At 63.7% G+C, this 22122-nt stretch overlaps 1 protein-coding gene across 2 annotated transcripts in view; it reads left to right on the top strand.

Annotated features, from left to right (window-relative positions):
• The first annotated feature begins 6536 nt into the window (after positions 1 to 6536).
• Positions 6537 to 22122, top strand: part of PPP2R2C (protein phosphatase 2 regulatory subunit Bgamma) — a 47421-nt gene continuing 31835 nt past the window's right edge. Inside the window, exon 1 of one of the 2 annotated variants that reach the window (XM_004617417.2) lies at positions 6537 to 6802. In XM_004617417.2, the coding sequence (XP_004617474.1) occupies positions 6733 to 6802 (70 nt within the window). In that variant the 5' untranslated portion in view covers positions 6537 to 6732. Of the gene's footprint in view, positions 6877 to 22122 lie in introns of both variants that reach the window. The other variant, XM_055138374.1, reaches the window with a different exon arrangement.

The raw sequence follows: 22122 nt of genomic DNA on the forward strand, positions 1-22122 counted from the left end.
TGCAAGGCAAACGCCCTCCCCGCTGTGCTATCGCTCCAGCCCCTAACCCCTCTTTTCTGTGGGGTCGGTCTCGGGTGTGTCTCCGGGGCTCTCGGACATGCCCGCACCGTCAGCATCTTCTCTCACCCGTCCCCCACCCCGCAGGACGGCGCACCCTCTGGGAGGCAGCACCTTCCACAGACGGACAAGGGCGCAGGGCGTGGCTCGGGCAGGGGCATGGACCCGGCCTGCCTGAGCCACCCGCGTCCCGACACCCAACAGTCGCAGCCCGACTGCGAAGAGGCACGGCAAGAGATGAGGCCTCGCAGGCGTTCGAGGCGCAGCCCTGGCCACACGTGCCTGGAGCTCCTGTCAGTCTGTCTGGTGGCCCCTTGGGGTGGCTCTGAGGGAAGGCTGGTGTGGCCCGGGGCTGGGGTGTCAGCTGTCCTGAGGGCAGGGCCAGGCAGCACCACAGGGCCCTATGAGAGGGCGGCGTGGTGGGCGGGGTCAGGATGGGCCCCAGGCCTTGCACAGGCCGTCAGGGCCCAGGGCAGGGGCCTGTCTGCGGCAGCTGAAGGCAGGGCTGAGCCCGCGGGCCCTGGGACGTACAGTCCAGAGACCACGACGACTGATGGGGCCCAGCCTAGTGGCTTCGTGGGGGCGACCCCCGGGGGGTGCAGCCACACAAGCACAGTTTGCTGAGAAAGGCCAGAACACGGAGCGGCAGGGAGGTTGCACGAATGTTCTGGCAGGTTCTGCTGATTTTGGCTGTTGCTAGGGAACGGGCACGCCTGGATCTGAAGCTTTGGCTCCAGCCACAAGTCCAGAGAGAGAGAAAAGCCACTGACTGGGCTGGGCTGGTGCAGGGTGTGGCAAGGAAGGGAGGGCAGGAGGGAGCAGCAGGGAGCCTGCAAGGAGCGGCCCATGGAACATTCTGGAAAAGTGGAAAATGCATCACACTGTTGGTGTGTCACGACTGGGGGGTGTCGGGGGCCTGTGTCCACACCAGCGTCCGCCCCCCCATACGTGAATGTCCCGTTGTGACACTGTCGCTGCCTGAGTGCTGTTGCCCCCCCCCCCGCCCCCGTCAGCCTCCCTAGTGGTGGCCGTGTGGGCCACATCAGCCTCGTCTCCCCCTCGCCTCGGCCTGCCCCGTCAGGGCTGCTCCCTCTCCCCCTCGCCTCGGCCTGCCCCGTCAGGGCTGCTCCCGGAGCAGGAGGGCACGGGTCAGAGGGTGTGGAGCTGAGTGAGGAGTGCGGGCGGCCTCTAACCTCGGGGGGACCGTCCACGGCCACCCACACAGCCCTCCCATCCGAACCCACTGGGGGATTAGGTGCTGAGTGCAGCCACGGCAGGTGAAATTCTGTGGCAGCGACACAGATATTTGGGCCACCAGCCACACCGCCTGTTATGGGGTTAGAACAGAGGCTGCTGGGGTGGGGGGGAGAGAGAGAGGGAGGGAGAGAGAGAGGGAGAGAGAGAGGGAGAGAAAGAGGGAGAGAAAGAGGGAGAGAGAGGGAGAGAGGCAGAGAAAGAGGGAAAAAGAGAGGGAGAGAGGCAGAGAGAGAGAGGGAGAAAGAGAGGGAGAGAGGCAGAGAGAGAGAGGGAGAGAGGGAGAGAGGCAGAGAGAGAGAGGGAGAGAGGAGAGAGGCAGAGAGAGAGGGAGAAAGAGGGAGAGAGGCAGAGAGAGAGGGAGAAAGAGAGGGAGAGAGGCAGAGAGAGGGAGAGAAAGAGGGAGAGAGGCAGAGAGAGAGAGAATAAGAGAGGGAGAGAGGCAGAGAGAGAGGGAGAAAGAGGGAGAGAGGCAGAGAGAGAGGGAGAAAGAGAGGGAGAGAGGCAGAGAGAGGGAGAGAAAGAGGGAGAGAGGCAGAGAGAGAGAGAATAAGAGAGGGAGAGAGGCAGAGAGAGAGGGAGAAAGAGGGAGAGAGGCAGAGAGAGAGGGAGAAAGAGAGGGAGAGAGGCAGAGAGAGGGAGAGAAAGAGGGAGAGAGGCAGAGAGAGAGGGAATAAGAGAGGGAGAGAGGCAGAGAGGCAGAGAGAGAGAGGGAGAGAGAGGCAGGGAGAGAGAGGCAGAGAGAGAGGGAGAGAGAGGGAGAGAGAGGAAGAGAGAGGCAGAGAGAGGGAGAGAGAGAGGGAGAGAGAGGGAGAGAGAGGGAGAGAGAGGGAAAAAGAGAGGGAGAGAGGGAGAGAGAGGGAGAGAGAGGCAGAGAGAGAGGCAGAGAGAGGGTGAGAGAGGCAGAGAGAGAGGAAGAGAGAGGCAGAGAGAGGGAGAGAGAGAGGGAGAGAGGGAGAGAGAGGCAGAGAGAGAGAGAGAGAGGCAGGGAGAGAGGAAGAGAGAGGCAGAGAGAGAGGGAGAGAGAGGCAGGGAGAGGGGGAGAGAGAGGCCTATGTGTTAATATTTCTTCATTGAGACTGGCTTCCTGCTACTTTACGTCCCGCCCAGTGTGGCATGCTACTCCACATCAGTGGTGTAGAGTTTGAGACATCACAATCCCAGGAATTTTAAAATGTTGAATGGGTGATGCACCTGAAGTTAAAATTTTAACTGGATGGTTGTTGGAATATAGCTCTAAACATTTTAGGCTTAACATTGGTTTGTCCTTTCTCCCTTGCCACAGGGAGCTTAGGTTTACTGGGTCACACTCATCACAGTGCTCCCAAGTCACTCCCATTCCTCTGTGTGTATCTGTAACTTCTCTGTACTCTCTTCCCAACCAGTCTATCACCTTCTTCCCTAATCTGTTAACTTGTAAGGTCAGATCTTTCTAAAGACACTGAACTTGTATTGTAAATTAAATATTGCCTTTCTCTTCTCCTTATGTCTTTTGAATAGTTTACTTTAAAGCAATGTCCTTTTTGTATAGACACAGGAAGACAGTTAATATTATGCTTTTGCAACTTGGGAGCTAATTGACTCAGAATAATATTCACTCCTGGACATCTGCTTTCTTGACTTAAGCCTCAGTTGCCCTTAGTTCCTAGCATCCCAAAAGCAGGGTCCTGATGAGTAACTGAATGGACCCAAGGCAAGCTCTGAGCTACCCTGGCATCAAAATGGGCCAGGCCAAAGCACCACAATACTTAACCATAAGTTAAGAGCATGGTCATGGACAAATTCTGTCATGATCCAAAAAGTAATGGCAAGATTAAGACCCTGCTAGGGTTAGGAAAAACTAATCTGGCCTGAGTACTGTAGTCTGAGATCTATAATGAGATGTCCCCAGGAGAGCAATCCTATAAGCTTAATGTATCTCTTACTATATCCATACAAAATTACTAATATTATGAACAGATAATATATGATATATAACATATATATAACTAATATATGTTTGTTGGACTAAGGGAAGGAGAAATGCACCCATAAATGGAATTTTGCTCTTGGGCAGGATGTCTTCCTGAATTAGAATTTGTTCTAGAAGAAGCTTTCCCTGAGGGAAGGATTTTGCCTCTGTTGACTATGTGACCACACCTATGTGTAGTTGTTACCCAAGCCCTCATGATTTGGGATTTAACTAAGACTGTGAGATGGGGAAGAGGAGGCAGAAGCTGAGGGAGAATCAGAGGAGAATGGAGGTGAGATTGGAATAAACTGCAACTGACAACAACCAGCCTTGTCCTCGTTCCCTCCTTCATCCACCCATTGCCATTGGCTTCCCGGGGGTGGGGGAAGCGACAGAAGACCACTGGATGCAGGCGGTGAGAGAGAGCTACCATGGCCCTTTGTAATTTATTTTTTGAATACACAGATGGTGACTTTGGGGCCTGGAAGCATCTCTGCAGCCTGTTGATCTCCTTCAAGATTTATTTATGAGTCTCTGAATCATGGCTGTTTAATGAACTTATTTGACAGCTGGAGGCTATTCAAGGGCTTGACTGCCAGGCTTCCAGAAGAACAGGGAGATGGGGGAGGCAACCCACACCCAACTCCCTAAGAGCTGGGAGATTTTGGCATAAAACCCGCATACCTGAGTTTTTCAACAGATTCATTCCTGGGTGAGGCGCTTCCTGAGCCTGCGGAGTCCAACATGAGCATGTGGTGATCGGAGTGTGGAGGGTTTGGCTGCCAGGGCTCTGTTTGGGCAGCTGGCGGGCTCACCCCCCACGTCGGGGTGGCCTGGATATGAGACTGGTGTAGGGTCCGGAAGCATCTCTGCCTCTTTTTGTAATTGTATGTTAGGCGCCGTGTTTCACAGCGCTGTCAATGGTAGGGTTTCATACATGAAACATCCCAGCACCGCCTCCACCAGTATCCCAGGGCACCCAGGCCCCACTGCAAAGCTTTCCTGCCCAAGATCTGTCCTATTGACGTTGGCACTTGGGTTTTTCTACGTTTTATTTTCCTGGGCTGAGGGGAGGGCCACACCAGTGATGCTCAGGGGTTACTTCTGGCTCTGCACGCGGGAATCACTCCTGGCAGTACTCAGGGGACCATATCAGAGGTCAGGGATCAAACCGTAGTGGCCGTGTGCAAGGCAAGTGCCCTCCCCCCTGTATTACCGCTCCGGCCCCACCACCGGGCAGTTGTTACTCCCCAGCTATGTTCCTTTATTCCCCGCATGTGAGGCAGATCACTCTGTGTCTGTTCTTCTGAATGACTTCACTCAGAAGCATGTCACACTCAGAAGCGTGACAGGACTCTCCAGGCCCACGTGGGCGCAGCCGACTGCCCCGTCCCGCCCCCCTTACAGCTGAGTCTCTTCCGGCGCACACGTGCCGCCTCTAGACCAGCCGGTCACCTGTCCTTGAGCAGGACGGTTCCCAGAGTGTAGAAGAGGTCCCAGTGGACTTTGCTGGGGTCACCCAGAGGCGTGCCGAGCAGCCTGGCCTACCCTGAGGTCCTCACCCCCCCACCCCCTCCACCCTTGTAACCCACTTTCCCCTCTATCTGGTGCTGGGACAGGAGGGTGGAGACAGCCTGAGTGAAGTCGGGGGGGAGGGGGGGCGCAAGCGGCTGTGAAAGGAGGCAGAGGTGAATGTGAGGTGGAGAGGCGAAGGGGCAGGGCCCATGTTTGGTGTGGGGGCGCTGCAGGAGGTGGGGGGCTCTTAGGTGCCCTTAGGGAGGAGGGGAAGGCTGTGTGGCTGGGGGGCATGCCAAGCCTCAGTGCCCAGTGACGCTGGAGATCGCTCACCCTGGGGTGCAGCCAACATAGTAGATAGATGTGGTAGGACTCCCCTTACGGTGCTCTGGGCTTCCAGGAAGGGTTTCAGCAGAGCTGAGAGGGCAAAGAATGTGAGGTCACCCCAAGATCAGAGAGGAAGAGGGGAAGGCCACACGGGAGGTGACGGTCTGCACAACTGTGTCCTCAGGAGAGCCCTTGGGTCACCCCCGAGGCCCTTCTCTTACACACAGGGTGCTGGGTCCCAACGGCTCAGTCTGCCCTGGGCACTTCCGGCCAATGAAAGGTCAACTTTGCTATGAAATGCTCTAATTACGGAGCCAGAACAGGAATGAGGGAACAACTCCTCCTCCTCCTCCTCTTTCCTCTTTTTATTTTTATTCCTTTTTGGGTCACACCCAGCGATGCACAGGGGTTACTCCTGGCTTTGCACTCAGAATTATTCCTGGCAGTGCTCAGGGCACTATATGGGATGCTGGGAATCGAACCCGGGCAGACCACATACAAGGCAAATGCCTTACCCGCTGTGCTATCACTCCAGCCCCCCTTCCTCTTCTTTTTGGCCGCAACCTGCAGTGCTCAGGGGTTACTGCTGGCTCTGCACTCAGGAATCACTCCTGGCGGTGTTCAGGGGACTGACCCGGGCTGGTGGCGTGCAAGGCAGTGCCCTCCCCTCTGCACCGTGGTTCGGCCGGTATCTCCCTTATGACCCCATCCTCCTGTCCCAACCTGTCAGGGCAGCTCTTGAGGTGCCAGAAGAGAAGAGAAGAGAGCCCCAGAGGTCAGCGTCCCTCTGAAGCCCCCCTGGGGCCCCACGCAGGTTTCTAGGCCCTGGAGGAGGCTGGGGTACCGGGGAATACATGGCAGTGCGGGGGTGGGGCGCTCCTACCCGCAGATTAGCTGGGGGGTGCAGGGAGCTGCATCTAGCAGGGCTTTGGGGGACCCCGACCCTGCTGCTTCTACGCTGACCCCCTCAGTTCCAGGACTGCAGCTCTGCCCGGGGGAGGCCGACTCCCCGCGCCATCTCAGCCTGTTTGGCCTCCTAGGACGCGTGTCCCCCCACCTGAATCCGGTTTGGGGCTCCAAAGGGGCCTTGGGACTTGTCCGTGTCCTCCATCTGGGTCGCCCCCGCCCCTGCCCTGTCTGACCTTCAGGACCTGCACCAGAAGCTGCCCGCGCGCCACCCTCCCCCGCACCCCCTCCCCGTCAGGTCTCTCCCGGACCCCCCCCCCTGCTCCCCCCCTCCCCCCGGGCCTCCGCACCCGGCCCCCAGGTGCGGCTCCGCCCGCCGGCCGCGCGGCGGGCGCGGGCGGCGCGGGGAGGGGCCTGCGGCGGCGGCGGCCCGGCTCGGCCCCGGCTCGGTCGGCGCCGCAGCGCCGCGCGCGTCCGCTCCCGCCGCCGCCGCCCCCGCGGGGCGCACGGACGCAGCGCGCAGCGCGCACGGGCCGGCCGGGATGCGCGCCCGGGCCCCGGCTCGCCCCGACCCGCCGGCCGCGATGCCCGCCCCCCGAGGCCCCGGCGGCCCGCGCCCCTGCTAGGCTGCGGCGGCATGGCCCGCGCGCCCGGCGCCACCTCTGCGGATTGCATCGCTGTGCGGCGGCGGGGCATGCCCAGGGCACCGGGCACGGCCTTCAATGGGCGAGGACACGGACACGCGGAAAATTAACCACAGCTTCCTGCGGGACCACAGCTATGTGACAGAAGGTAACGTACGTGTTGTCTGAGGCCCCCGGCCGGCCGCGGCGTGGCGATGCCATCGCACCGAGTACCCTCCGAAGGTTTGGACCGCGCGCTGTGTGTCGTGTCCCCCGCCCCGGGCCCGGAGGGAGGGAGCAGGGGGAGGGAGCGAGCCAGCCCGGTGCCCAGCCGTGCCCAGCCGTGAGTCCGCGGGGGCAGCACCCTCCTCCGCGCAGGCCGGTGGCCTTGGGAATCCGCCCTGGCGGCGGGTGGCTCTCCACGAGACCCCGGGAGAGGGCAGTGGCTTCAGTCCCGGGCTTAGCTATGTCATCCCGCCCGGCCCAAAGCCGCAGAATTTTCTAGGCTGCAGACATATTCCCGGAGGCGAACAGGCACCCAGAAAAATAGGGTGGAAAAAAATCCATCCTCGTGCATGTTGCCATTTCTCCCGAGAGGTTGACTCTGCGCACCCGGCCCCTCCCTGCGCCCCCAGAACCTGGGGATCTGGGTGTGGAAGAAGGCAGCTGATTTGGGGGTGGTCCTTTATTCCCCGGTGAGAGGAGGTCGAGACATAGCCCCAAACTGTCAGAACATTCCCGCCCCCACGGGCCCTGCATTTGAACCCCCCTAAATTGGCCCTAGATGCCCCAGCCCAGCCCCCACCCCCAGGAGAGGCAGGTGGAACCCAGAGCCGAGGCCCCTCCCAGTTAGCCGGTAACTTCCAGGGAGCTGGGGGTGACACGCTGATCCGCAGCCAGGAATCAAGGGTCCGCGGATGGATGGGGAGAGCGCGCAGTGGGGGTGTCAGTGGGCCGCGCGGGGGAGCGGCCAGATGTAGGGGTTGGTTATGCGTCTCCTTGGGGGCTCCTGGAGCCACCAGCCTCAGAATTGTCGTGGCGCGGGGGGGGGGGGTTCTTGGGAGAGGCCGCGGGTGGGCGCCCCAGGGGGAGGGGCCCTGGGCGGTGCGCGCGGCGCGGGTGCGCGTGGGTGCGGTGCCAGCGCGCCGTGTGCGCTCGGGGCCGTGCGCGTGGGTGCGGTGCCAGCGCGCCGCGTGCGCTCGGGGCCGGGACTCAGCGCTGGTACCCGGCGCTGCCGGAGAGGAGGCCCCGCGGGCGGCGGGAGCCCTGCGGACTGCAGAGCCGCGCCCGGCTGGCTGGCGACCGGCCTTCAGCATCCCGCCGACCGGGAGCTGTGGCTGCGTGTGGAACCTGGTGGGGGGAGGGGGTGCCGCGGGGCGGTGCTGGCCGCGGGAGGAGATCGCTGAGTCATGCTTTGCTGCTGGGGCTCGGAGGGGGAGCAGAGGGGGCAGGGCAGCTCAGGCTGGCCAGCCCTTGGCCTGGGGTTCTCAGAGGCCCTGGGCACTGGAAACCTTTTGTCACCAGCTTTGGTAGAGTGGGAAGGCAGGGCCCGGTTGTTCAAGCCCAGGGCGGTCAGACAGGCCTCAAGGTGACTGGCAGGGGGCTGTGGGCAGGGTCTTCCGGACCAGGGGCGTGTAGCCTGAGAAAAGCCCCCTGTGGGCACACAGTGGGCCCTCGCAGCAACCCACACCACTCACCTCCTTCCCTTTTTCTTGTAAATTGACCAGCGGGAACCAAGAGTTTCCCTGCCAGGGAAGTGGAGTCCTCCCTCCTCTTCCTCCCTCCCACAGATACTCGCGGAGTGAGCATCTCCTTACCACGTGCCAGCCTCTGTGGGCCCCGGGCACTGGCAGAGTGGTCTGGGGGTGGGGGGTCTATGTTCCAGAGCTCGACTGCCTACAGCCCCTCTTCCGAGCGATTGTGGGGGTCCGTTCTCAACAGGCATCTCCCCATCTGTGGAGGGCATGACTCCTGCCGCCCTGCCCAGGGGAGATGGCAGATGGGCCGGATTGATCAGCAGTGGCCGCAGTGTGCTAAGGGTCATCCAAGTCCCCCCCCTCCGCACTCACTCCATTTTCTAGAGAAGAAACCCAGCATCTGGCCGTGTCCCGCTATGTGCCAGGAGATCGGGCACAGGGCTCAGCGCCGGAGGGCAGTAAAGGGGGTGGCACATTCTCTACCAGGGCCGGGATGGAAGGACGCAGGGTTTCGGGCAACGCAGGGTCCCAGCATGCCTGATGCCGACCTTCCTGCCCGGCGGGCAGCTGCGTGCTGGACCTTGACCACGTGTCAGTGCCAGAGCAGAGACCAGGCTGCAGACCTGCATCCCACAGAGGACCGGGTCCAGCTCCCGCTTCTCTCTCTTCGTCTCTTCTCGAGCTGTGCCACCTCTGACAAGTCACTAAGCCTTTCTGAGCATCACTTTCTCTCTTCATACGGGAGCTAACGAATGGGCTGATGCGTCTTGGCAGATGCGGACGGTGCTAGCCCAGCGAGGGGCGGGCTGGTGAACTGCTTTAGTAATTATGCTCATTCCTGGAAGGACCTTGAGAGCCACAGTGGGGGTTAGGGTTTGCAGAGGACCCAGCCTGCAGGTTCCTGGGCCGGAAGCTCGTCTCAGGGGGCCTTGTCCTGCCCGTGGTCGGTCCCAGGTCACTCTCCAGCACCACCTACTCCCCCGTCAGGGCTGATCCCTGAGCACAGTGCCGGGAGTACCACCTCGTACCACCGGGTGTGGCCCACCCCGTTTCCCTTGGAATTCCACCCCTCCTGGTCAGGTGGTCCCCAGACACTCAGCTTCCATGGCTCTCATCTACTTTCTGTCCCCTGAGCAGGCCGTTTCCCCCGCTGGCCCCAGGGCCTTGGCTTGGCTTTGTTCCCCACGTGGAACTGCCCCTGACTGCTTAAGCTCTCCTCCAGAGCCCAGGTGGAGGCCGTGTATTCCTGCCCAGACACAGCTTTCCAGGGAGCGGAAGGGGCATTTCTCTGCTGCACTGGGTGCCTGAGGTTCCCTCCCCAGGGCCCCTGGCGTGCTGCTGATGGGAAACTTTCTCACTTGGCCTGACACAAAGTAACCAATAAGTAACCGCCCTAAGCCTTGGGGAAAGTGGAAAGGGCTTTGAGGAGGGGCTGTGTGTTTCCGCCCCTGCCAGCCTGGCACCCGCCCTGCCGGGTTGGGGGCCCCTCCTGAGTGATGGGGTGGCCTCAGCACCCCCCGCCCCCCATCTTCAGGCTGCTCCCTGATTGTGGGGGATGCGGGTCACCAGACGGGACTCTCCTCCAGCATGTACTGGCCCAGCCCTGCCTTGCAGGACCGGACATGGCCTGGCTGTCAGGCGGCTCCTTCGCGTGCAGCCAGGGGTGGCCCCGGGCTTCAGGGACAGATGAGGGACAGCCAGCGAGACATGGGTGCCAGTGACAGCGCAGTGGCCAGGGACGCCTGCCTCAGCTGCCACCAAGCTGGCGCAAGGCAAGCCCACGGCAGCTGGCCCAGCTGCTCTGCGTGCCAGGGGGTGGCCAGTGCCCCAGAGCCCTTCCCCTGTGGGCTCGCAGGACCTGCCTGCTTATTCTCGGCCCCCTGCCGTCCAGGGCAGACCCCAGCCCGCATCTGTCCAGGCCCCACGAGGCTCCGGGCACCTTTCTAGGCCTCCCCGCTGCTGGCGTCACTTTGTGACCTTGGAGCAACTGGCTGGTCTCTGCCAGGCATCCTGGCTGCTGCGGGACAGAGTCAGCCGGGGAAGGTGGGCGCGCCCGCAGGCGAGGGGCAGCAGCCAGAGAGCCCCAGGGGCCGTGAGTCGGCGCGAAGCAGCCCTGGCTTGCTGGTTGCTTCGAAGCTGCTGTTGAGTCTGTGCCGCCTCGTCCATCCCGTGTGTCATGTGTCGTGTGTCAGCTGCCTGGGGCTCTGGGACAGCCAAGGTTGTTCGTGGGCTGGGTCAGGCCAGGGTCCGTCCATGGAACATGCCCTCTGCACCCCACGTGGAGTGGTGGCCGCAGAGGGCAGGAGCGGGTGGTCTGCGAGGCGTGCTGACCTGCTGGCCCTGGGGTCTGAGGGTGTCAGGGGGGCTTGGAGCCCGGGGGCTTAGAGGGATCAGGGCAGAGCGGGCGGCCGGTCACAGCTCTGCAGACGACGGGGCGCTGGGCGCCGGGCACAGGACAGCAGTCCCTTCCAGCAGGAAGAGTAAACCCACATGTGGCGTCACCCCTCGGTCCCTCTGAGCCAGGGCCCCTGGAGTGGGCCCCCCGGGCCTCTGCACTGTCCCACAGTGGGGCATTGTCCCTGGCGGGGCCCGGTGGCCCACTGAGGGAGAACAAAGCCGCCTCTGAGGCCAGGCTTTACCCCACTGCAGCCTCAAGGCCTCACCAGGGGGCCGCCCAACCCCCATAGGCCCCCCCCCCATATGGTCAACTGCATGAGGGCCACCCACTGACCTCATTTTCAGTTCGGTGGCTCCCCGGAGACCCTGACTGCCAGTGCAGCTGTGAGTGTGCTGGGAGCACCAGGCTTGTGCGGAGGGACTCGGGGAATGTGCGCGCACCCACACAGGCATGCACACACACGTGCACATACATGTGCATACCTGCACACACATACACATGCACAAGTGTGCACACACATACAAACACACATGCACACACGGCTCCTGTGCCCCACCTGAGCGTGCGCGCACATATGAGCAAACCAGGCTGCCCAGAGGCCAGAGAGACAGGGCAGGGTCACGGCACTTGCCAGCCCCAGCTTGGTTCCCAGGAGTGACCCCTGAGCACTGCGCGGTAAGCCCCCACTCCCACCCGAAGAGCCCTGTAGTTCAGGTCAGCCCCCACCCGCCGTGCGTCCACCCTGGGCGCAGCCTCCGGCACAGACTGTGCCACTTCCCGGGCCCTGCTTGCCACCGGCCGCAGACCAGGGCCCCCTCAGGGTCTGGCAGGGCAGTGATGGGGCTGAGGGCAGGATAGGGCCCAGGGGGCCACTTTCTTCAAGCAGGTGGTGGACCACCAGCTCTGTCCAGAGTGCTCTGCTCTCAGCCCTTCGATGCGGAGGTGAGACCCGGGACCCTCCTGCCGCCTCCTGGTGCTGCTCAGGGTCCCACTGGCCGTCCTGAGGGTCGACATGGGCTGCTGGGAATGAATGCAGGGCCTGGCCTGGGCGCCCTCCTCAGCACTCACGGTCATTATGTACCCCAAACACACACACACACACACACACACACACACACACACACACACACACACACACACCAGCCCTGTGCGAGTCACGGAGCTGTGTGCTCATTGGAGACAAGAGGCCACTACACTGCAGAGTGTCTACACCGCAGGTTGAGCCTGGGTTTCAGGGCCTGCCTGTGAGAGTGAGTTTAGCGTCCTGTGAAGACGACAGCTCAGGGGTTCCAGGAACTCCGGCTTCTCCCTGCAGGAACAGCCGGGCAGCCCTGGGGTCCCCGTGAGAGGCCCAACCTCCCTCCGCTGCATGCCCCGGACTGCCCAGGCCAGCCGTGGAGGCAGGAGCTTAGCACGGACCCCATGGCCATGGGAGGAGCTGAGCGGGCCTCGATGCTGCCTGAGTGGTGAAAAGGAGTCTGAACCTTCTATAGCCTCAAGGTGGCCCCTCGTTGAAACTGAAAATAGAAATAGAGATTGACTGTCAGCAGGGCTATATGCATATCGAGATGCTTTTCTCAGGAAAGAAATGCCCCTGAAATTAATTTGTCTCTTTCATCTCATCGGAGTAGCATCTGAAGTCGGAGGAAGTGTGGGGTTGGGGAGAACACTTGATTTCACCAGAAGTGTCACCCCCAAGGTCAGAGACAGTATGGGGGAGGGCTGGCCGTGCACACAGCTGCTCCCACCGTCACTCTGGTTCCAGCCCCGCGCTGCACCGGGTGCCCTGAGCACCACCCGAGAGCCCCTAAGCCCAGAACCAGGAGGAAGCCAAATACAGGGACAGCAAATATTGCTCTCCAATTTGATTCCGTTCCCTAATTACGCCGCCACTGACCACGCAGAGTCTGAGCTCTCTGGAGTCCAGGCTGTCCTGTGGCCACTCTGGGAAGACCGTCTCCAGCGGCTGTGTGGGCGGCATGTTCGTTCAGTGCCACATACGGTGTATGCGTGCGTGGGCACGTGTGGAGAGGTTGCCCAGGCAGCAGAGGGGGAAGAGGAAGACTCTGCAGCCATGCTGGCCTGGCGGGTCCCAGCTGCTGTCCTGTGCGGTGGGAGAGGAACTCGAGACAGAGAAGAGGCCATAGCGGATGGAGCCCAGGTACCTCCAACTCCCAGAGCTTTAAGTGAAGACGGGGCGAGTGTTCCAAATCTGGAAACTCAGCTCTCTGGCATGGGGCCATATGTGGGCAGCGGGAATGATGTTTCTGTTTGTTTCCAGCCACACCTGGCGCTGCTCAGGGCTTACCCCTGGCTCTGCACTCAGGACCCACTCCTGGCCATGCTGGGGGCCAGATGGGAAGCTGGGGATTGAAGCTGGGTTGGCACGTGCAAGCCAACGCCCTTCCCGCTCTCCTATCACTGCGGCCCCGGGATGGAGTATTTTTAAGGGACTTGGATAAAGACCCCAATATCTTGGGGTCTGGTGAAAATAGCATCCACGCCCTCCTCCCCTTGCGCCCATCCCATCTGGATGATCTTTAAAGTGCCTTACGTGTCACACCAGTGTCACACCAGTGTCCCATCCATCTCTGTCGCTCTGGCGTTAGAGATAATCAGATGGATGGGTCAGTGGATGGACGGGCAGCTGTCCCTCCTGTTCCAGAGCTCTGTGTGTTCATCATCTCTCCATGCGTGTCTGACGCGGTGCGGAGAGCTGGCAGTGGACGGCCCAGGCAGTGGGGCCGCGTGTCCAGGGGAGGACAGTGGTGGAGGCGTGTCCGTCCCTGGTGGTGACTGCTGTGGTGTTGGCGTCATTGGAGCTTTGGGAGCAGATGGGGGTGACCCTGTGATGGGTCATGGAGACCAGGTCACACAGCAAGCACCAAGATGCCTACAGGACACAGCACTCTTGGCCACTCGGTCTCAGGTGCCCGGCGTCCCGGGGGCTGGGTCAGGCATACGGGCCACTTGGCGCAGCAAGGCAGCTGCTGGCCCAGCCTCCACACAACTCACACACATATTTTGTGCTGGGGGGTGGGACTCTAAGTTGCCAGTGTGACCCCCTCCTGCACCTGTGCTCACTCCCAGATCTGTGCTCAGGGCTCACTTCTTCTGTGCTCAGGGCTCACTCTGGGCTCTGTGCTCAGGGCTGACTCCCGGCTCTGTGCTCAGGGATCACTCCTGGCTCAGTGCTCAGGGCTCACTCCTGGCTCAGAGCTCAGAGCTCACTCCCAGCTCAGTGCTCAGGGCTGACTCCTGGACAGTCACAGGAGACCAGGAATAGAGCGTGGGTTAGTTGCGTGCAGTGACAGTGCCTTAGGCCTGTGCTCCAGAGCCAGCTGCCTCAGTTTCAGTGACCCCTGCCCCGTGGCAGCTGCTTCGGCGAGGCCTGAGTACATCCCCGAGGCCTCCACCCTGGAAGCTTCCTCTGGTCGGCTCCTCCTCTGACCCTGCTTGGTGCAGCCTGAAGGGTCAGGGTCTTTTCCCAGTCCTGCAGATGAAGAAACCCAACCCCTGAAGTCACCCCTCCCCCAGCCCAGGAGGCAGAGCCGGGCACTGATGCCGGGTGCCACGCCCCTGCCACTGGGCGGGGCCCCCATGCTCCGTGTCCAGCCCCCCTGAATATCTGAGGCTCTCAGCTCCTTCTCGTCCTCCACCCTAAGTGCCTCCCAGCCCCTCCCCATAGTGTCCGCAAGGCCCAGAGTCCCGTCAGCACCATGGACAGAGGAGTCGCGCCTTCTCCCCAAATCTCCATAGGCTTCTGCCCGTCCAGTTCCATTCAGCACTGCCCTGGCCAGCATTGTCCATCTCTGCCCTGTCCAGTCCTGGCCCAGCCCTGGCCAGCCCAGCTCTATCCAGCCCTGCCCACCCATCTGCCCTGCCCAGCCCTGTCCAGCGCTGCCCCTTAGTCAGCTGGAGGAGCTACAGCAGGGATGGGGGCCTGGCGTGGATTCCCGGCCCTGCTGTCCTCTGTGACCCTCTCCTCCTGGGGACAGTGCGGGGAGGCAGGGGCTCCCCCTCTGTGCTGGGCCAGCGGGCGCGTCCCTGCAGGGCTGTGCTGCAAGCCGGCTGCATGGAGGCCCTGCTAGTGCTCCTTTCTAGGCCCGAGCTGGACGGTGCCCTGGCCGCACCTGTGTGTCTGTGGGGCAGTGGGTGCCGAGGGCCGCTCGGCCTCTCCCCGCATCCCTCCCTGAGGCCCCTGTGATGATGAGCTGGTGCCTGGGCGGGGGCGTGGCTACTCTGGATCACGCCAGGGCCAGCGTGTTCTCTGCAGAAAGGCGCCGTGGATGGGGCTGGGCTGTGGGGGCAGGCGGGTGTCACTGTGCTGGGGGGGGGGTCTTGTGAGCAAGTGGACGGCCTGAGCGGGAGGGGACGGCTGCGGAGCGCTGGGTGTCCGTCCTGCTGACACTCGGAGACTAGAGCGCCTCACTCCCCAGGGCCCACGCTCTGGGCTCACGGTCGCCAGGCAGCGGGGAGGGTGAGGACGGTGGGAGGCCCCCTCCTGTCCCTCCGGTCCCCTCCCCACTGCTGGCCGGAGGCTGGGCCGGGCAGGCGGGGGCTTGCCCAGGGCTGCCCATTCGCAGGCAGCACCTTGGCATAAAGCAGGATTCACCACCTGGACCCCCGCCCGGGCCCAGACAGGCGTCACCATCTGTCCCTGTAGAGCCTCGGGCGGGGACAGTCCCTCCCTTCCTTCTGTGTTTGGGTGAGGAGTCGGGTCTGTGGGGCCAGGGCGGGGGCCGGGAACAGCTGCCTTGCTGGGATGACCCCGTACAGGCCTGCTAGCACGCACTGGGTGTAAGAGGAGGGTCTGGCGCAGGAAGGGGACCTGGCCTGCTTGCCCCAAACAGAGCAGGTGGCCAGTGGGTCAGTGCTGGGACCAGGCAGGCAGAAACCTGGGGCCTGGGCTGGGTGGAGGGCATCAGGGAAGACTTCCTGGAAGAAGCGGGCCCACTCTGCATGGATTTAGGGGATTGCTAGATGCAGGCACTGAGACTGGGATTTCTTTTTTGCTCAGAGTCACATTCAGCAGTGCTCAGGGCGGACTCCTGGCTCGGTGCTCAGAGACAGTTTCTGGCAGTGTTCAGGGGACCGAATGGGGTACCTCCATCCCCATGCTGCACCCGGCCTGGGCGCTGAGGAGAGACTGGAGGGGAGACAGGGTCCCAGACTGGACTGGAGGAAGAGGAGGAGGAGGGGGAAGAGGGAGGGGCGTGGGGGGTGGTGCTGACAGAGAAGGAAGGCGGGTTCCCACGGTGACTCGCAGGGGCCAGATCAGGGCCTTGGCCGGGTGGGGCAAGGCCTGTGAACTGGGCGAACTCTGCGGGCACAGAGCGAGGAACATCCCCGCCCTGCCCCCCGCCTGCCTCGGGCCTGCTGTGACTGCCGGCCTGCTCGGGCTCTGCACGCCAGAGGGACAGAAGGTGCCACTGGCCCTGAGAAGCAGAGCCAGGCCCCGGGCTAGGGCCAGGCAGATGCCAGGGGCCGTGGGGTCTGGAGGGTGGGCCCAGATAGTGCCCATCCCTCCCGGGCTGCGTGGGGATCAGCCCTGACCCTCCTTCACCCCGCGACTGCCTGAGCCCAGTGGGCAGCGGTGGAACCCCCGTCCCCGCCGCCATCCAGGACGGGGAGAGGATGGGGAGAGTCCGACAGGGCGGGTGCAGCGGGGGGCTCGGGCAGGGCCTGTGTCAGACACGCCGTCCTGGGCTCGGGCCAGCTCCCCCGGGCTCGGACCCCACACGCACGCTCGCTGACGTCTTCCTGCTCGCAGCAGTGGATGGACCCGCCGTGGCGTGTTTCCTGTTCCCGAGAGAAGCAGAAGCCCGGGACGTGACTCGGCGGGAGCCTGGCAGGTGCTGACCCCCGAGTCCGGGCACCGCCTCCTCCCCCAGCACCCCAGAATCGTCTGCCCGAGCCCTGAGCTGTCAGGCGCCCGAGAATCACCGGAGCCCCCCGCCCCCACAGGCGTCCGAGTCCCTTCAGCTGAGGCAGGCAGGTCCCCCGGGGTCAGGGGGCAGAGGTCAGAGCCGGCAGCTCTGGGTGGACTTGATGCCTGGGCTTCTGGTCTGTTTTCTTTTTGGTTCATTTACCCCTCGGTCCCCAAGCAGCATCTGGCCCCTCAGAGGGGCCTGTGCGTCCTGGGTCAGTGGGGGTGACCAGGACACCTGGCGGTGACTCTCGGCACCAGCCTCAGCTGGCTGCTGCCCTTTCCAGGGCGTCACCTTCTGGAATGTTCTGGAGGCTGCTTGGTTCCACACTACCCCTACCCCACACAGCCTGGACCCAGCCTGGTCTGCTGACCTGAGCTGGAACCTGCAGTGGCGGCTCTGGGGTGGCAGCAGGAGGCCCAAGGCAGGAGTGTTGGGCGTGGGGGTCACAGCACGTGGCGGCCCCCTGTGGGCCCTAGAGGACCCTAGAGGCCCCAGCCAGCAGCAGCTCTGACCATGGCCTGGACATGGCCTTCAAGGGTCAGTCGGGCCCAGCAGGGCTTGGAGGAGTCTTCATCCTGGCCCCTGGGAATTCCTGGCTGGAGGCCCCTGCGAGGCCCCCGGGCCCTCCCCCGAGTGTCCCCTGTGAGGCCCCCCGGGCCCTCCCCCGAGTGTCCCCTGCGAGGCGCCCGGGCCCTCCCCCGAGTGTCCCCTGCGATGCCTCTGAGCTTTCCCTCTAGTGACCTGCCGGGGACTCCTGGGTCTCCCTTGAGTCCAGTGCTGACAACAAGAGGTGTGACTGCTGGATGGAGCTGTGGCCCCTGGACAGAGGTGTGGTCCCTGGCATGGTCAGTGCTGGCCTGGCCGTGGGCTGGGTGGGCAGTGGCGCAGACCTCCAGCAGCCGGGGGCAGGGAGCAGGTCCCCGCATGAGCGCCCCCTGCAGGCCAGGGAGCTGCCCCTTTGGGTGGGGCCCCCCGTCTCCCCGCCCAGGGCTCCCCGGAGTCTGGCCGTGCCATCTGTGTGGGGTCCGAGCACAGAGAGGCCCTGAACTGACTGCGGGTCCTTCCTGTGGCTGCTGCGTGCAAGGGTCCCCCGGGGTCCTCACCAGCCACCCCGAGGTGGCCCTGCTGTGGGCGCACCGGGCACGGGCGCCCAGCAGTGCGTTCCTCTCCCCAGCAGCGAGCAGCGGGGTCATTTCCAGGGACCCCCGTGGAGACAGACTGGGAGGCGGCGGCGCCCTCGCCCGGCCTGCACTTGCCCCCCGCAGCCACTCGGGGCCTCACCGCCTGGTGCACGGGCGTGTCACTGCGCCCATCCCCCAGCTGGGACACTTGTCGGTGGGACCCTCCTTCCTCCTACACCTTCGCCTGTGTCCTAGGCCCCTGGTCACCTCTGGAACACAGGGCGGGCGGACGCCCAGACTCAGGGCCTGTGGAGAAGCCCCGGCCGGCACCCCAGTGGCCGGGCACCCGCCTCTCAGAGGACCCCGTCTCCAGCAGGGCCTGACGCCTCGGTTGGGAGGAGGGAGTGGCTTTGGGGGGGTCCTACACCCGCAGTCCCACTCTGCACCCGCCGGGACGAGACAGAGCCACCTTCCGCGCCCGCGTGCAGTGCCTGCCTCGGCGTCCTCGCCCCTGCTCCGGCCCCGCTGTGCCCTCACCCACCCACTCTGTTTCGTTTTCTTTCGTTTGGGGCCACACCCGGCGGTGCTGAGGGCTCATCCCGGCTCTGCACTCAGGGGTGGCTCCTGGTGGGCTCGGGCGACCAGTGGGGTGCCGGGGAGTGAACCCGGGTCACCCATGTGCAAGACGGGCGCCCGTCCCGCTGTGTCTCGAGGGGTCCTGAACTCGGTCAGCAGCACATGCCCGGACCGCAACCTCTCCGGGCTCCTGCTGTGCCCCCGTATGTGCTCCCCCCGTTCAGGCTCCCCAGCCGTGGCCTCCTCCTGCCACCTGCCAGCCGCGTGGGCCTGCCATGGCCCTAGACTCGGTGCACTAGGAGCCATCTGCTGGCAGCCGGGGGACCAGATGGTCTGCAGGGACTCCCAGGGCTGCCTTGAGGAGGCAGAACGTTTACTGTGCACCCAGCACCTCCTGGATCTTTCTCCAGCCCTGCCAGCAGGGCATGGCCCGTTGGGAGCAGGAAGTCCTTGGCAGCAAATACCCTGCAAAGGCCATGGGGTAGGCAGGGCCAGCTGGGTACCACTCCCTGGTACCACTCGCTTCCGAGTTTGCTTTAAAAATTGACCCTTTGCCCCCTGGAAGCCGGCAGCCAGGCCCCAGCGGGCCATGCTGACGGGGTGGTTCTGCTCCACACGCCCCTTGGGGTCTGCAGAACTGCCTGCTGCCCCCGCCGGGATGCACTGAACGCCAGCGCCACCAGTGGGCGCCTGTTCTGAGTCCCAGGGGCCACCCGCTGTCACCACGGGGAAGAAGAGAGTCACGAGTAGGCGTCGCTGTGTGCGGAGGGTCCCGGGTGGGAGGGGGACTATCCCGTAAGACTCCTTCCGAGCCTCCCAGGATGCTGCTACCCACTCCTCCCTCCTCCCCTTCTCACCCTCCTCCCTCTCCACTCCTTTCTCCTCCTCCCCCATCCTCCTGTGCTTCCCCTCTCCTCCCCCTCCCTGCTCCTTCCTCTCCTCCTCCTGCTCCTCCCCCTCCTCCCTGCCCCTCCTCCCCACTCCTCCCCCTCTCTGCTCCTCCCACTCCTCCCCACTCCTCCCTCCTCCCTGTCACTCCTTCCCATTCTCCCCACTCCCCCTGCTTCTCCTCCCTCCTCCCCACTCCTCCTCCCTCTCCCTGCTCCTTCGAACATACTCAGCTGTTCATTCGTGTATTTCGTCTTCCACTGCTTCTCTGGCGGGCACCCAGATGGACGTGGCCAGGCCAGTCATGTCCGCACCCCGCCCGTGTCCACGCTCTGCCGACGACCTTGTCCTGTTTATGGCTGGTCTCGAGCAGCCTGGTTCGCCATCAGCCGTGGCGTCCACGTCCTGCTGTGCTGGGTATCCGGAAGGCGGGCGCCGCGCTGCCGGGGTTCCAGCCGCCCCGTGAGAAAGGAGGGGACCCCCTGGAGGGAACGTGACTCGCCCACTCCCAGCCGCGCCCTGCGGAGACCCGCGGACGCCCGCAGCTGAGCCAGCAGGAGAAGCTCCAGACACTCCCTCCTCGGGGCGCACTAGGGTGCTGGCCACCGGCAGCCACGCAGGGTGGGACCCCAGGGGAGCTGGGGCAGCTAAGGGACGTGACCCCCCGCCAGCCCGGGTCTCTCCCAGCTGCTTCACTGGGCACGGTGGCAGATGGCAGGACGCAGCTCTGAGGCGCCTGCAGGGTCCGCACAGGGGGACTGTCTGAGCTGCAGTGGGCAGCTCCCCCACCTCCGCTCGGCGTGGACGGAAAGGTCATGCCAGATGGCCACAGTCCTTTCCAGGGCCCGTCATGCAGGACAGGACAAAGGAGCCGTAGGGGCCAAGACTGTGCCCTGCCGAGCAGGTGCTGCTCTCGCCTCAGGACAGCTGGCCCGGCCTCCAGCACGCCCGGCCCCTCGAGGGGACAGAGCGGGATGCTGGTCCTTCTCTGCGGTGGCCGTGAGACACAGGCACGCAGGAAGCCGAGTTGGGCAAGATCGGGACAGAAAGAGCAAAGAGGACAAGCAGGGCCAGGACGTGCCCTGTGGGGTGTGTGGGGCCCTGGAGTGGCCAGCCCTGACCACTCTGGTCTGGGGGGAGGGATGGTCTTGGGGGCCGCACCCAGGCACATTCTCAGAGCTGACTCCCAGCTCTGTGCTCAGGGTCACTCCTGGCTCTGTGCTCAGGGTCACTCCTGGCTCTGTGCTCAGTGCTCATTCCTGGCTCTGTGCTCAGGGCTCACTCCTGGCTCTGTGTTTGAGGTTCACCCTTAACTCTGGACTCAGGGATCTAATTAGCATCTGCCGTGTGCAAGGCAGGTGCCCTCTCCTCTGTCCTCTGTCCAGCCCCAGCTCTGAGAGTTCTGTAAGGGTCCAGGAACTCTGGCCATTTGTGAACATTCCAGGATGTTTGAGAGGGCCGGGGCCGGCCGAGTCCACGTGGCAGCTCAGGGCTGGCCTCGGAACTAGGAGCCTCTGCGTGGGGCACTGCCAGGGGGTGAGACGGGCTGATCCCGAGCCCTCGTGCACCTGTGTGATGACGCACTGGGTCATGGACGGGGCTGGGGCCGACAGCCGCTCTAGGGGGGTCGCCCCCGTCTGCACTCCGCACCCCTCAGCTTCCACGTCTCCGCTTGGTACTGCAGCTCGTGGCGCGTCTGCCTTGAGTGTTGTCACCAGCTACTCGGTAGCCAGTGGTCCTGGCACAGGGCAGGTGGCAGACTCCCCCGTGGTGTGTGTGGAGGTGACTGCAAACACTTATTAAACACTGTGGTGCCCGTCAGGTGCCCCAGATTGGCTGCGAGGGAGGGAGGGCCAGGCTCCACCGGGGCTGACAGACGTGGCCAGGGCGGCGTTGGCCCAACGTGAGGGAGAGTGAGAGGCAGAAGGGAGCACGACAGGCTCCCGGGGGCAGACTGGCCGCCCAACCCCATGGCTGACCAGCCGGGCCTAGACCTGAACCTTCCCGATTCAAGGCAGGGCTGGCCTGTTCATGCAGGACACAGGATCAGCTGGCCCACCTCGGGATGGTCAGCCAGGACGTGTGATTGGCTGACCCAGTTTGCAGCTTGCAGGACACAGGGATGTCGGTTGGGCCAGCCAGGAAGCAGGTTTGGCTGAGCACTCGCCTGAGTGGAACTGAGGCAGCAGAGAAGGTTCTGGTTCTTCTGCTTTCATGGAACAGACCCATTTGGGGGATTTTCTCCCAGATAAGAGTGGGGTGCTCAGAGAGTGTCTAGGATGGCAGCTGGGACCCTGCGTTACCCCCAGGCCGTGCTTCCTACGTGGGCTCCAAGCGGGGCCCAGCTTCTCACCCACCGGTGCGGGAGCCCCTGTGCGTCCCGCCGGCCGCTGAGGAGCAGTGATGCGAGTCCGGGCCAGTCCCGGCTTGCGGAGGGCCCCTCGCAGACCTGAGGGGGCTCCCACGCGGGGGCCTGGAAGCCTGCAGGGGGCTCTGGGGCCGGCCATGAGCGCAGGGGGACGGGGGTGGGCAGGCGGGAGGGAGTTCTGGGCTCCATGCCCGGAGAGCGTAGATCTCGCCTTGGTGCCGGTGGTCCCGCCTGTGGAGAGGAGGCGGCGGCAGTGGGCTGGGCAGGAAACCTGCCTCTGCCGCCGCAGCCCCTCAGCCTGGCCTCGCATGGAGGCGGGACACGTCGGCATGGGTGTGCACGTGTGTGCATGCGGGTGGCCCAGACATGATGGCACATGTCCCCAGAGGACTGGAAAAGGGGCGGGGGCTCCCGTGCCTTCTGCCCGAGGTGGGCATGGCCAGGACAGGCCGGGGTCACTGCGGGGCGTGGGGGCTGGGAGGGCCTGGTGCCCCCCGTGTGCGCTGCC

Source organism: Sorex araneus, chromosome 5 (assembly GCF_027595985.1).
Source record: "Sorex araneus isolate mSorAra2 chromosome 5, mSorAra2.pri, whole genome shotgun sequence".
Lineage (NCBI taxonomy): Eukaryota > Metazoa > Chordata > Mammalia > Eulipotyphla > Soricidae > Sorex > Sorex araneus.